The sequence below is a fragment of the Fukomys damarensis genome, unplaced genomic scaffold (genome assembly GCF_012274545.1).
Source record: "Fukomys damarensis isolate Sample0158 unplaced genomic scaffold, DMR_v1.0_HiC HiC_scaffold_32, whole genome shotgun sequence".
NCBI classification, from domain to species: Eukaryota; Metazoa; Chordata; class Mammalia; order Rodentia; family Bathyergidae; genus Fukomys; species Fukomys damarensis.
Window position 1 is genome coordinate 3795728 of NW_022900944.1, and position 14577 is coordinate 3810304.

The 14577-nt window shown below is 35.3% G+C and overlaps 1 protein-coding gene across 2 annotated transcripts in view; it reads left to right on the forward strand.

The window, feature by feature from the left end:
* The window catches only part of Smarcad1 (SWI/SNF-related, matrix-associated actin-dependent regulator of chromatin, subfamily a, containing DEAD/H box 1), a 64062-nt gene extending 50638 nt beyond the window's left edge, over positions 1 to 13424 (forward strand). Inside the window, exons 11-23 of one of the 2 annotated variants that reach the window (XM_010643689.2) lie at positions 9 to 108; positions 767 to 826; positions 921 to 996; positions 2399 to 2534; positions 3195 to 3332; positions 4797 to 4892; positions 4983 to 5100; positions 5296 to 5417; positions 6418 to 6606; positions 7275 to 7393; positions 8450 to 8632; positions 9277 to 9386; positions 11647 to 13424. In XM_010643689.2, coding sequence (XP_010641991.1) covers positions 9 to 108; positions 767 to 826; positions 921 to 996; positions 2399 to 2534; positions 3195 to 3332; positions 4797 to 4892; positions 4983 to 5100; positions 5296 to 5417; positions 6418 to 6606; positions 7275 to 7393; positions 8450 to 8632; positions 9277 to 9386; positions 11647 to 11708 — 1509 coding nt within the window. In that variant the 3' untranslated portion in view covers positions 11709 to 13424. The remainder of the gene's footprint in view (positions 1 to 8; positions 109 to 766; positions 827 to 920; positions 997 to 2398; positions 2535 to 3194; positions 3333 to 4796; positions 4893 to 4982; positions 5101 to 5295; positions 5418 to 6417; positions 6607 to 7274; positions 7394 to 8449; positions 8633 to 9276; positions 9387 to 11646) is intronic. The other variant, XM_033757843.1, reaches the window with a different exon arrangement.
* Positions 13425 to 14577: the final 1153 nt, after the last annotated feature.

Below are 14577 nucleotides of genomic sequence, written 5' to 3' on the forward strand. Positions count from 1 at the left end.
AATTTTAGGGTCTAGGCAAAACTATTCAAGCCATTGCATTCCTGGCATACCTCTACCAGGAAGGCAATAAAGGTCCTCATCTGATCGTGGTCCCAGCTTCAACTATAGGTTTGTAATAGTCGAGACAACTGTCTTTGACTTTATAGTGTTTTATGTAGGTAGAAGTGTGTGCATGTGTGTGTTTGCACACGTGTGTGTTTGTGAAGATGAATATTAATTTTTGTTGAACCCTTGTTTTTTCTCTTTGTATGTATGTACAATTTGTGCTTGATTATATTGGCAGTCTTTTTCAGAAAATAAATAGGATTCAATTATTCAGATAATGTTATAGATCATGAGCCTGATCAGATCATTTATTTTGATTGCATAGTACTTTAAAATTATTTTCAAGAGTAAGAGTAATCAAATAATTTTAACTTTATAAATACTTAGTTTATCTAAAAGTATGTAGATAATCTCTACTCAAATTACTTTTCTACAATTCCATTCTTTCTCAATTGATGTTGACTTGGGCTGAGAAAAATACCTGTGCATATGAATATAGAAGGAAAAATCTCTGGAAATAGAAAGTTAATAATCATAATAATTGGTTCTCTGCCCTTTGTCCCTCATTCTATAGCTCTTCAGAACCTAAAGGTCACTTTAATCACAAGGAATAAAAGCAAAGTCAATGTGTAATTTATATTTATAAAATGTTACAATGCGGTGTTTGACTTCATGAACAAAGGCTATGTAACAGACATGAGTCATCTGTCTTGTTTCACAGATAACTGGCTAAGGGAAGTTAACTTGTGGTGCCCTACTTTAAATGTGCTCTGTTACTACGGTAAGGCAGCATCATTTGGTTTAACTTGGGGCTGTCTTCACAATGAAAATACACAATAAATACAATCAGTGTGTGTATTGTTTTTAACTTCTAGGTTCTCAAGAAGAGCGTAAACAAATTAGATTTAACATTCATAATAAATATGAAGATTATAATGTAATTGTAACTACGTAAGTATTGGGAATGGGATAGTTACAGCTCCTAAATGCAACAAAAATATATATTGTATACAGACAAATATATATTCTATACATATCATTAATATTTAGGAAAGTTTGTGTTACGAATTGTGTACTAAAAGTAATGGAATGAGTTATGTTTTGGTGAAGGCAGTGTTTCATTGGCATGTCATGCCATTCTAGAGTGTTATTGCCAGTGTTTCAGCTCACCGTGCTTTTGCTTACTTTAACTGAAAGCATGGCGTCATAACAGGACTTCAGTTAAGCAGAAAGTATTTCGAGATGCCCCACAAAAATGGTTTATATTTCAAACTTATAAATACCTATTCATAATAAGTATAATGAAACCCATTTCTGAATGAAATATTTGAGTTAGCGTTAGAGCAGAATAGGTGTCAAAAATATAACTCAGAGCCAGGGATTTAGCTCGGTGGCGATGTGCCTGCTTCATAAGCACAAGGTCCTGAGTTCAATCCCCAGTACCACCAAAAAAATGTATATAGATATAGATAGGTATATATAGGTACATATAGATATAGATATAGATACAGATATATATAAATTGAGACTCTTAAACTGTTTTTGGTGGTCAACTGTGTGGTATAAATATCTGGTGCAGAATTTAAGGCTCTTATGCAGGGTGATCAAAAATAATGTGAATGTTTAAAAATGTATTTCACTCAGACACATCCCCATTGATTTCCCTCAGATTATTCCCTTTCAGTTCACATGAGCTTATCCTTTTGTTCTTGGCAATATGTCTCTTGCCATATAAAAAGCAATATTATAAGTTAAATATTTACTGTATTTTTTTTTATCTCTGCTGCATTTACTATATGGTTTATTTAAAGCTCTGTTCAACTGTTATTACGTTTCCCTTTTGCTTTCTTCTCTAAGAGTCCATCCTTGAAAGAATTCATCTAAAATTCATCTTAATAAAACATTCCATATATATAGTATTGAACTATTAACTGTTACTTCTCAGGTCTACTTCATTAGTTCATATTTTAAAACCAAACATGTTTTAGCTTTGTATTCTTTTTTCTGCTTTTTAAAATAAAGATACTGAATAGTATAACAGCACTAGATTTTTTGTGCGTTACACCCAACATGACCTCTTCCCATATATGTAGAAGTCTAATTATAACATTTTTTTCATTATGTATCATAGTTTTTATAACTTGGTTACTTGTACATCAATAATTGTTAGAATACATAAGTACAATAGTTATTTGAATACTAACCATGTCTAATGTTGTCCTCTAGGGACTAGCTACTAGAAATGTATAAATAAAAATGATTTTTTAAAAAAGTTTACATATCACTAGGCTTGAAACTCCTAACAGGTATAACCTTTAAGAGATGTTTCTTCTCTTGGTTTTCTTGATGACAGGTATAATTGCGCAATCAGCAGCTCTGATGACCGCAGTCTGTTTCGACGTCTGAAACTTAATTATGCAATTTTTGATGAGGGCCATATGCTAAAGAATATGGGCTCCATCCGCTACCAGCACCTTATGACAATTAATGTAAGAGTATGTTTTGTAAATTTTTCCAATCTGTGATAAAATTTTAGATTATGTAATTTTGATGTATATAGTATTTTATGTCTGGAGTCAGGAAACTTTTTTTGTATAAAGCCAGATAGTGAATATTTTAAACTTTGTGGGCCCTGTCATGTCATCTCTATCACATATTCTTTGTGGGTTTTTTTAACCATACTTTAAAAAGATTGTTACCTCTTAACTCATCACCCATGTGCCTCAGTTTATCAACCCTTGTTTAATGTGGTAAATAAATATCACATATAGTTTATCTTTCATCACTTTGTAAAAGTGATCCAAGGGCCCATGTTACCTACTTACACTATAAGACCAATAGTTTTAGCATTCCTCCATAATATAGTAAGTGATGATTGCAGACACCAAGTATCTAAATTCCTAGCTGATCATCACAGAATGTTAGATTATTAATAATGGTTTTAATTATCCTCCCCTCTCTTCCTTTACTTCTCCCTGGGCAAGATAGGCAAAAAGGGAATGTGTCTTAAAAATTTTTTTTAAAAAGTCTGGGCCAGGGATTTAGCTCAGTAGCACTGTGCCTGCCTCACAAGTGCAAGGTCCTGAGTTCGATCCCTGGTACCAAAAAAAAAAAAAAAAAACTAATGTAAATTTTATCTTCATTTATAGGCAAATAACCGATTACTGCTCACAGGCACACCTGTGCAGAATAATCTGTTAGAACTCATGTCACTGTTGAATTTTGTTATGCCACATATGTTTAGTAGTAGTACCAGTGAAATACGAAGAATGTTTTCTTCAAAGACCGTAAGCATACATACATGTTACTTTGTGTTTTAGTTGGGCAATTTTTCTGTTTGTCTTTGTTGTTCTCGTGGTGTACTTTACTTGCTCTATGAAATAAGTTAAATAGTTCATGTTCCTGTATTTGGATCAGTTCAGAAATCAGCCAATATATTATGCATAAAATGACTTCCTTAATGTCTAAAATTTGTAGATTTTTAATATCCTCATTTTCTGAAATATGACAACTTTAAATTGATGGAAAGTCAGATCTATGACATAGAGAAAGCTAGATCATGGCATCTTTGTGGTCAGGTAAATAGGTGGGGTAGAACTGAGCAAAGGTAGTATATCCAGAAAATATCTGTATGTTTTGAAGTAAAAGTTTATAAACACTTTTTTCAGTATACAAATGTTTGTATAAATTCTGACTCTCCCAGATCACCTTTTTAAAGAATTTTCCATGATTTTCTTTCACTACAGACTAACAACCAACCCCCAAAAAAAAAAAAAAAAAAAAAAAGAGCCAGGCATGGTGGCGCATGCCTGTAATCCCAGCACTTGGGAGGCTGAGGCAGGAGGATCACTGTGAGTTTGAAATCAGCCTGGGCTACTTAGTGAGTTCCAGGTCAGTCTCAACTACATAGTGAGACCCTGTCTCAAAAAACAAAACAAAACAAAAACACCTGGGAATCAAACCCAGGAGTACTGTAGCACTGAGCTGTATCCCCAGCACTTTTTATTATTTTGAGACAGGGTCTTGCTTAATTGCCCAGTGACTTCAAACTCCTGATCCTTCTGCCACAGTCTCTAGCATGGTTGGGATAACAGGCAAGCACCGCTGTGCCCATCTAATTGCTTTTGTTTGTTTGTTTGTGTGTGTGCTAGAGATTGAACTCAGGACCTCACTCTTTGCCCTTTCAACATTTCGTGAATTCTTTCCACTTAATGTCCAGTTTTTTAACTAGATGGGCAGACTTTATGTATAGAACTGTAGTACTTCCCTAGTTCCAGTTCCTAAAATGTGGAAGCCCTCCCCCCTCATGTCTTTGAATAAAATTTTACTTTTTAATTTTCCCAAATTAACAGTTTTTTAACATTTTGTTTTTGCAAATTGAGTTTTTGCAAAGTTTTGTCTAAGTACCAACCCATCTTAGTCTACATGATTTATATCAGGCATCCCTAAGTTTCTTTTGGGACCATTTTCCACAAAATTCCCTTACTCTTCTACATGCACAAACATTTTTATTTCATGAGGTCTGTTGACTTGGTTAATGGTTAGTTCTGAGCACCAGCCTCGTGTGGTTCTGATTCATTATCTCAGTATAGCACATGCGTCTGTATCTTGACAGCTCAAAGTAAGTGGACTGCAGCCCAGAATTCAAGCATGAATTTCTAGCTAGATTATAATCAAAAGATTTTCATTTTGTATAGTATCGTTATAATTTAAATGAATAATTTCTAAAAGGATGTTTTTATTTTGCTTAGAAACCAGCAGATGAGCAGAGTATATATGAAAAGGAGAGAATAGCACATGCAAAACAAATTATAAAGCCATTTATTCTCAGGAGAGTGAAGGAAGAGGTAACTATACACATGTTTTCGCTCATGATAATTTTTTAAAATTCTCCTTTTTATTAAAAATACCATCTTAAACTATTTTTCCCCTCTCAGGTTCTGAAGCAGTTGCCCCCCAAGAAAGATCAAATTGAGTTGTGTGCAATGTCAGAGAAGCAGGAGCAACTCTACTTGGGTCTTTTCAACAGATTAAAAAAATCTATCAATAACTTAGGTAAAAGTTGCCTTTCAGAATTTTGTGTAAGAAATAATCTTGTACTGGGGCTGCATTTTGTTTAGTCATATTTACTCATTTTAAAAAATAAGTTGGGATTTGAAGAAATAATTTTAGAACTTTAAAATATAGACACATTTCAAACCATTGCTAACAGCTTGAATATTCTGTTTAAATGTATCCTCTTTCAATCAGAGAAAAATACAGAAATGTGCAATGTCATGATGCAGCTGAGGAAAATGGCCAATCACCCTTTATTACATCGGCAGTATTACACAGCTGAGAAGCTCAAGGAAATGTCTCAGCTGATGCTAAAGGTAAGGTTGGCACTGTGCACTGGGGAGAGCAAGTGAGGCTGAGTTAGATGCTGAACCGCTGGGCATATTCATCCTTCAGCTTCATAATTACAAGCAGCTTTTTTTGCATTGCTGGGCATCAAACCTAGGGTCGCATTCATATTAGGCAGGCTCCATACAAACCACTGGGCAACACCTCCAGTGCCCAAAACAATTCTGTAAGACAAAGTTCAAGGTAATTTGAAGGACAGAGGGCCAAACAGACTTATAATCTAGATCAGAAGTCAGCAGTCTAGGTCTCTGAAGCAGTGACTGTTTATAAAATTAAGTTGTGCTGTAACACAGCCAAGCCCCAAGGCAGAGTCGTCACAACACACATCTCACCAGCAAAGCCTAACATGTTTGTGCTTTCGCTCTCCACAGGAGAGATTTCTTATTTCCTGACTAGACTTCCATAATTTTTTAGAATTCCAAAATGTCCTTATTAGTGACACGCAGCTGTATCCCTTTTCTTTCTTCTTTATTGTACTTGCCTTCTTAGTTTACTCTTATTTTTTGCCTCATTGTCCTTTAGCTCTTGATCCTTATTTTGTATTATAGATCTTTGCATTCAGTGCATTGTTCATTGTTTTAATTTTTGTTGGTTATTTTAAACTTTTTAAGGAGAACTTCAAACGTGTAAAAATAAAGAAAATTACATAATGAAACCCTCTGCTTATGTAATCTTCATCCACTTTCACACTCAATATTGATACTGTTTCATCTCTACCCCTAGGGCCCTTCCCCAGGATTATTTTGAGCCAAATTCTAGATACTGTTTCATCTGTAACTATTCGGTATGCTAGCTCTATAATAGTAAGAATTCCTTCCCTTTATTACATCTCAAATATTAATTTCCTTTGCTAAATCTGTTACACTAAAGTGTGCAGTGAACTAGATGTTTTTTCAGATGTGATTAAATTGTTCTGACCATATTACAAATTATTGTCATCTTGGCGTGTATTGTGTTTGTATTAAAAAGGAACCTACACACTGTGAGGCCAACCCCGACCTGATTTTTGAAGACATGGAAGTCATGACAGATTTTGAACTGCACGTCCTTTGTAAACAGTACCGGCACATTAACAACTTCCAGTTAGACATGGACTTGATTTTGGATTCTGGGAAATTCCGAACTTTAGGATGCCTCTTGTCTGAACTGAAACAGAAGGTATTAAAAAAGAATGTACTTATTTTCTTTAATTAAACCGGACAGCAGTGCTGGCATGCTTTGACACTCTAAGAGCTTTCATCTCTGTTCTCCATTCTTCTAGAACCTAGTATTCTAAACATTTTCTTGACATATTTGGGTGTACGTTTTCCTAATTACTTCTTTTCCTCTCTGGGGAACTTCAGAGAGAAGGATAAATGTAGACCGCATCTATACTGATGTTTTTAAAAATAAATTTCAGGTGTCACTTCATAGATGGTCATTTGTGTGATTATTTCAAAATTAGAATTTTGAAGATGCCATTTGCTGTTTAGTAAGGCTGTAGTTTCTGTGTAAAACAGCTTAGATTTGTAAGATCAGCAGCTAAATAATATTTATGCAGTTATTGGTGGCATTTTCTGTTATGAAAAGGAAATATTTGTCCCTAAAATGAAAACTGAGCTCTTACATTTAGAATTTAAGGTGATTTATTCATATATATATGCTAAAACAAGAAATTTATTTTTTATTTATTAAATATGAACACTTAATCATTAGGTAACTTTTTCACAGGGAATTTTCTGCAGTCGCCTCCTTGATGTAATATTCCTGCTCATTCAGATGTGTCAGGACCTTGAGCAGTGTGATGATTTTGTTCTCCATCTCTGATCCGTGTGTTGTTTTCACAGGGCGACAGAGTTGTATTATTCAGCCAGTTTACCATGATGCTGGACATTTTAGAGGTTCTCCTAAAACATCATCAGCATCGGTACCTCAGATTAGACGGGAAGACTCAGATATCTGAAAGGTATGCTTCTGATTAGATTCAGAACATAAATCATGTATAGCATGTTTTAGAATTTTAAATATCTAGAGCATTTGATAGACTTTTTTTTTGCTTTCACTCTTATGTATAGATATTGAAAATCATGCTTTACCTGAGATACATTTTCTTTTTAATTTTTCTTCTGACTTGCACATGAGTATACTTTTGATTTTTATCTTTTGTGTGTGTGTGTGTACCGGGGATCAAACTCAGGTCCTTACGCTTGCAAGGCAGGCACCAGAACCACTGAGCTAAATCCCTGGCATGAGTATACTTTTGGAATAAGTAAGAGAATTATGTAGAGTTTTCTCTTTAAAAACTCATGTAGGGTTTAGAGGGTCTTCTCTCTCTCTCTCCCTCTCTCTCTCTTTTTTTTTTTTTTTTTTTTGGTACCAGGGATTGAACTCGGGATTTTGCGCTTGCGAGGCAGGCAGCGGAACCACTGAGCTAAATTCCTGGCCCTTCCTGTTTTCTTTTTTTTTTTTTGTAGTGTCTTCTCAGTTTTAAGATTACTTTTGTTTTTAATTTTTAAAGAAGTTTTTTAAAAGAATGCTTTTAAATTAGTGATACCGGATTTATTTTTATCAGCCAGAAAGACATTCTTTTTCTGCATTAGAGCCAGGGCGACATCATGCCAAGGAGCTCTCACTGATATGAGTGGATCTTGTGGTCCCAGCTTATTCAGATACATTGTTCACCAGTAGTGGCTAACACACTTTCAAGATTAAAGATTGCATGTGTAGTATTTGGATGAATTAAATGATCATAGGACAAAATTAAATCTGAATGGTTTGATTAAATAGTAACAGTAAGAGTGATAGTTGAATTAAAGTAATAGTTAATTGTCAGAGAAATAAAAAAAGAGTTGGTAAGTTGGGAAGATTTGTCAGTAATGGAGCTGCAGGCAAAGTTAACTCTTAATTCCAGAATTGCCTGTTTACATTTTCAGGTCTCTTTCCCGTGTGATGTGATTGCTTTTGATTTTAACTACATTGTATACTTCTTAGTGACATTTAACCTAACATATTTATCTTCTAGGATTCATCTCATTGATGAATTTAATACCGACATGGATATTTTTGTGTTTCTATTGTCAACCAAAGCTGGTGGATTAGGAATAAATCTGACTTCAGCAAATGTGGTTATACTTCACGATATTGACTGCAACCCTTATAATGACAAACAAGCAGAAGATAGATGCCATAGAGTAGGCCAAACTAAGTAAGTATTTTCCGCTGGAATGTACTTGTATTATTTCAGGTCTTTGAAACAGGATTTCACCATATATTTGAGGCTGGCTTTGAATGTACTGTGTGGCTCAGGCTGGCCTTGAACTCATGATAATCCTCCAGTAACTCCCAAGTACAAGTATATATGCCACTACACCTGGCTGAGTTGAAATTTATTTTAACGCTACATACTTACTAGGTTTAGAAGCTGGCCCTGGTGACACCCTGGGGAGGCTGGCATTTTTTTTTTTTTTAATGTAATTTCTCTTAACACACAGAACTACTGTTTCATCTGTAAATTTTATTTATTTATTTTTGGGTTTTTGAGGTAGAGCCTCGCTGTGTATTTCAGGCCGGCCTTGAACTTGGGTGATTCTCCTGCCTCGGCCTCCTGAGTCCTGGGACTGCAGGTGTGCGCCATCATGCCTGGCGTATCTGTAATTTTTAAAGTAATTATGTTTCTCCTCTCAGGTCAGTAGGAAGGGATCTCATAAACTGCTCAGAAAAATGTAAAAGATTTAAATTTAAGGATAGGTTTTAGCATACTGTTCAGTTTACTCTTTTTAACTCTCCAATGTACTTCACATGTGTCAAATAAGCTTAGTAACCAATGGACATTTCTTGTATTTGTTTTAGAGAAGTACTAGTTATAAAATTAATAAGCCAAGGGACAATTGAAGAGTCCATGCTAAAAATTAATCAACAGAAATTGAAACTAGAACAAGATATGACCACAGCAGATGAAGGTAAGCTACCTGTAAGCGGAAACATCAGAATTTATTAAACTGTGAATCCGTCATTTCAAGGGCAGCACATAGTGGCCCAAGCTCTTCACTGGTGTACTTGTTTCAGAGGATGGTGGAACAGTAAACACACTCAGCTCAGTCACTAAGATCAGTTTTGCCTGACTTGATGTGAACACTTTGATTTGGGAAAATTTTGTCTCATCCATCCTTTATCTTATTTCTATCATGAAAATACCACAGAAATAAAATTATGTTTGGATAATACAGTTTTATCCACAGTGTTATAATTTGTTAGCTATGAACCCAAAGGTTTGAAGCATATGAAATACTTTTTAGTGGCATAGTTAGAACCCCAACATTTACATTTGCATTTACATTTAGTGGCATACAGAACCCCAACATTTACATTAATTTCATTTGACTAGTAAATACTGAAAGAGCAATAACACATGTATTTTTGAAAATTTAGTAATTTCAGCTCTGCAGATTGAAGCACTTGGGCTCTAGAAAGGACCCTCAAATAAAGGACTCCCCTTCATTCCACCCCGTTGAAAGACAGTTTTAGGTTTTGTAAAGTTTAACTTTGTATTATTTAAATATTCGCTAGTTCCAGGGTAAAAAGAGCCCCTTCCTGCGCTGGCACCCTGCCCCTCTGTACAGCTAATGCTGGTAGCCTGTGAATGGATGCTCCTGAGAAACACCGGGAGTGGGGCTCCGTGGTCAGCATTTAACAGGCCTGCGGGTGCTGCTGCTTCGAAAGGAAGATTGTGGGTTTTTTTTAAAGGACTAATTTAATTATTAAATGTCTTTTTTACACAAGAAATGTTGAAATTGTACAGTGAATGGAAGTATGATGCTTTTAACAGTTGTGATATTGGCAGTGCTTGTGTTGTCATCCACTTTTTCTGTCTTCTGAACCATTAGTGTAAACATCGCAATGCATTTTCAGAATTTCCTCTCTCCAAGAAAATTAAGTTGCCGGGTGTGGTGGCGCACACCTGTAATCCCAGCACTCGGGAGGCTGAGGAAGGAGGATCACTGTGAGTTCGAGACCAGCCTGGGCTACACAGTGAGTTCCAGGTCAGTCTCAACTACATAGTGAGACCCTATCTCAAAAAAACCAAAGAAAAGAAAAGAAAAAGAAAATTAACAGTGATTTCCAGATACTGTATTTTCTCCATATTCAAATTTCTCCCTATTGTCCTTTTAATGTCTTTCATAGTATTTCTGAAACCACACTTTGCATATCATTTTATTACGTCTTTAGTATGTTTAGGTTTAGTAGAATCTCTTTACTCTTTCTCTGCATGAAAGTACTCCTGTAATTCAGATTGGAACAGGAGCGTACACTTGAGAGAGAAGTGATTAGTTGTGCTGCATTTTAGCCCCATCTGTTTTATAAAATTAATCATAGTTTAAAGGTGTAAATCATATCAGCAAGGATTTGTGAATTGGCAGTTGTGACATTTTCATTAACCAGCAAATAATAAATCAGAAACATCCTGAGTACTTGACTGAATTAATCAGGGATGGGTGGATTCTAAGCGATTTGTTCTGTAAGTGTCTAAATACTAGGGTCCATTGTAATTATGGGCATCCACTGGATAAACAAAAAGCAATTTATGTTAGTTAATAACCCTCAGTTGGTGCATTGTGCTCAGAATTTTGTGTGTGGAATGGTCTGAGTTAGTGTTGTGTACTATTCATATTTATACCTTTCCTCATTGTCTTTTTAATGTCTTTTACAGGTTTATTTTAACCATAGTTTGTTTGTTTGCTTTTTGGTACCTGGGATCAAACTTGGGACCCTGCATTTGTGAGGCAGGTGGCAGCACTACTGATCTAAATCCCCGGCCCTTAATCATACTTTTTATGAAAAAAATAAGAGTATGAATTAAATTTTTGGTTTACTTGGGATTTAAGGGCTTTGTTATTTTTTCTTCTTCACTGACTCTAACATAAATATTTTGCATTTATCTAGAAAATAGGAAAAGTACCACTCGCTATGTAAATTAGACACCATCCAGACTGTCTGTGTGTGTTTGTCAGATCAGAATCCTGGCCCTAGGTGAAGATACTGGCAGCATGTACAGAGAAAGTAGTCCTGGTTACATTTTCAGGGGTCACAGAAGGTTTCTAGTGGGATACTGAAGTAAACTGGACCTTGAGAAATGAACAGGACTTCACAAAGAAAGAGCAGTTAGGAGATTGTATTTTATGAGCTGTTTTATGAAACTCTTAATACCACTGTGATCTGCAGGTGACGAGGGGACCATGCCAGCAGATATAGCCACGTTACTGAAGACGTCAATGGGCCTGTGACGGAGCGTGATGGGTTCCTGACTGATGAGGAGATCTCAACTTGGTGCACTCAAGGACATTTACATCATGACGACCATGGGGTTTATGAACATTTGTAACTTTTTATAATTTCCATATTGCATTTCTCATAGTATGGACAACTTTTTGCCACTAACTGAACTCTCCAGATGCTCACATGAAATTTCCTAAGAAGCCACAAATAGGTAGTCCTGAAGATGTTGAATAATCATTTTACAACAGTTTTCTGAATGGGGATTAGTTGGTGATTGTTTGTAACAAATATGCTAATGCTTTAGAAATGTCAGTATTTTTGTAATTATTTCTACCTCCAAATATATATATTGTCTTTCACTGGATAACGTGTGTAGATTTTTACATGTGCCTTATTTGACAATGCTTATGTCTTGTTTTTGCTTGTCTCATTTGAAGTTCTTTTTTCCTGTGTTTAAAAAGTGCAGCTGGATAGGTTTGTAGCTTTCATTTTGTTGCTATTTGAAGCAGATGTTCACCAATGTCAGCAAGAACTCAACCTGAATCTAAAGGTGGCATTCCATATTCTAACATCCCCCAGGTCCTCTCCATACTTTGGTTAAAACGAGTTTGTTTGGCACTAAGTTGTTTCCCAGTGAATAGTAACTAAAGAAGCCCTTCCCTTGCTCCATGGCCTCCTTCTGTTCCTTCCCCTACTGCACTGTTGTGGTCGTTCCTTCTGCCTACTCTTGTGCATGTTTTCATTGCTTTCCTCCTGCCTTTTGCTTCTCTTGAAACTGCTGCCAGGTCACTCCTGCTCCAGCTCTCTTCCTCTGAGTACTTTCTTCTTGCCACACCCATTTATCCGCCAAATATTGGCAACACTTTTTTAGTTTATCAGACCAAGTTACTTAAAGCTGTCTGACTCAAGGGCAGACTGGATGTGACTTCACATTGAGGCAGCATTGGGTACTGTGTGGAAATAGGTCATTAACTTTATAAACTCTTATCAAAAAACGTAACTTAGCAGTTTCCAGAATTTCCAGTTTAAAACCGCCCGAAGAGAGAGCCATTGTTCAATTCCAATTCAGTGTGAGTGACAAGGTAAAATTTAGAAGTAAAGTTGTCTATTTGCTATTGAACTCTTTGTTATATCTTCCTTTAAATTTTTGTCTGTCAGTCTATATTGCTGTTTTTATTATGCATCAGTTTCTTTGTATAACTTGTGAGTTTCATGTGTTTTTTTATTATGTAAATATCATTATAAATAAACTTATTTATAAATCAAAGATTTGTTAATTATTGGAGATCACACTTTTAAAGACGCTGAACCTGCCACGATGCTAAATAAGTAAACCCTCTGGATTTAGAAAGCAAATGAAGCTCTTAGAGTGATTCTTTAGATGTTACAGGCTCAGAAAACACAGTTCAGTAGGTTTATGGAAGTATATCGAATATACTGAATATATTTTAGCATTATAGGGCTAAAAAGGATCTTCAAACATTAATACTACCTCCTTCAATATCACAGTACCCAAATCACTTAGATTGTTGGGAATATTACCTTCTAAAGTCTTAACAGTAGATTTTTCATAACTTTTCTGTATTAATGTTTATCTTCAGTGATAGGCTGTTTTTTATTGTTATTGTTATATTTTTATCTCTAATATAGTTAGGTTATTCCTGTAATGCTTTATTATGTGGTGGGCTTAATAAAACTATTTGTGATCGTAAATTGTATTTTCACACCCCGTTTAAAAGTTTTTAACCCTCCTTTTTACCTTTAAATATATATTATGTTCCACACAAGTGAGATCATCTCATGTTCTCAGTGTTGTCTGTTTTTCAATAAATCATGATTTATTACTTAGGATGTATTCTCATTTGTCCCTCCATTGGGCTGACGTCAGTAAACAATGATTATCCATAAAAAGCAAAAGGATGCACAGTTGTTAGAGTAATGACCAACCAAAGTAACATTTTTTGAGAAATGCAGGTCCCCCTGGAATGGAAGTGTATCTAATGTGTTTTCATACCCATTCAGGGCTCCATAGAATGGTACTTTCATGCCAGTAGGTGGATTAAAATGTGGACTTCTGTTGGTGTTGCTAGGAACATCACTAGCAGTTTGTGTTAGTCATATATAGTGGGAAGATAGGGTGTCCTGTGATTTGCCATTTGTGTGACTCTTCACTGATCCATAAAATTAAGGAATTCATTTAACGCTTTCCAAAATACATGTTTTTTCCTGATTATAAATATCTAGACTCTTAATTCATACCCCCCTGCATTTTTCTCTGTAAGGAGATACTTTGAATACAGGATAGAATATGTTGATAACCTAAGGTTTACAATAATGTTTCCTTATGGAACTACTGTTGCATTTTATTCTTGAATTATAAATTATGTATACACTTAATTTTTATACTTTTGCATGAGCATTGTATTTAGTTACACTGAATTTGTTACCTACTGAAGCTAGTCCGAGTGTAATAACAGGAGCATGAGCTTTCAGAAGTTATTACCATTATTATCTAGAGAAGAGGTCATGAACCATGGTACAAGTGCAACTGGACTATTAGCACGGAAAGCTCTAAAAAGCATCACTAACTTGGAGTATTTGGATTTTCTATGGTTAAAGATTTTCCTTTAGATCAATTACATGCTACCAGGCTCTATCAGGATTTCCTTTTTTGTCAATAGCCCGAATAAAAATTTCATCCAAAAAGTCAAGGTACTTGAGAAATAAGTTTTATGTGTAATAATTTATGACAGATTTAGCACGTCTTTTTTTTAAGTAATTTTACATTATTGGGAGTAAAGAAGCACCTTAAATAGATCGTGTCTAGCTGGACTTCTCTGTTCTCTTTTTCCTTTGTGCTTTCAGGTGTAGTGCTGC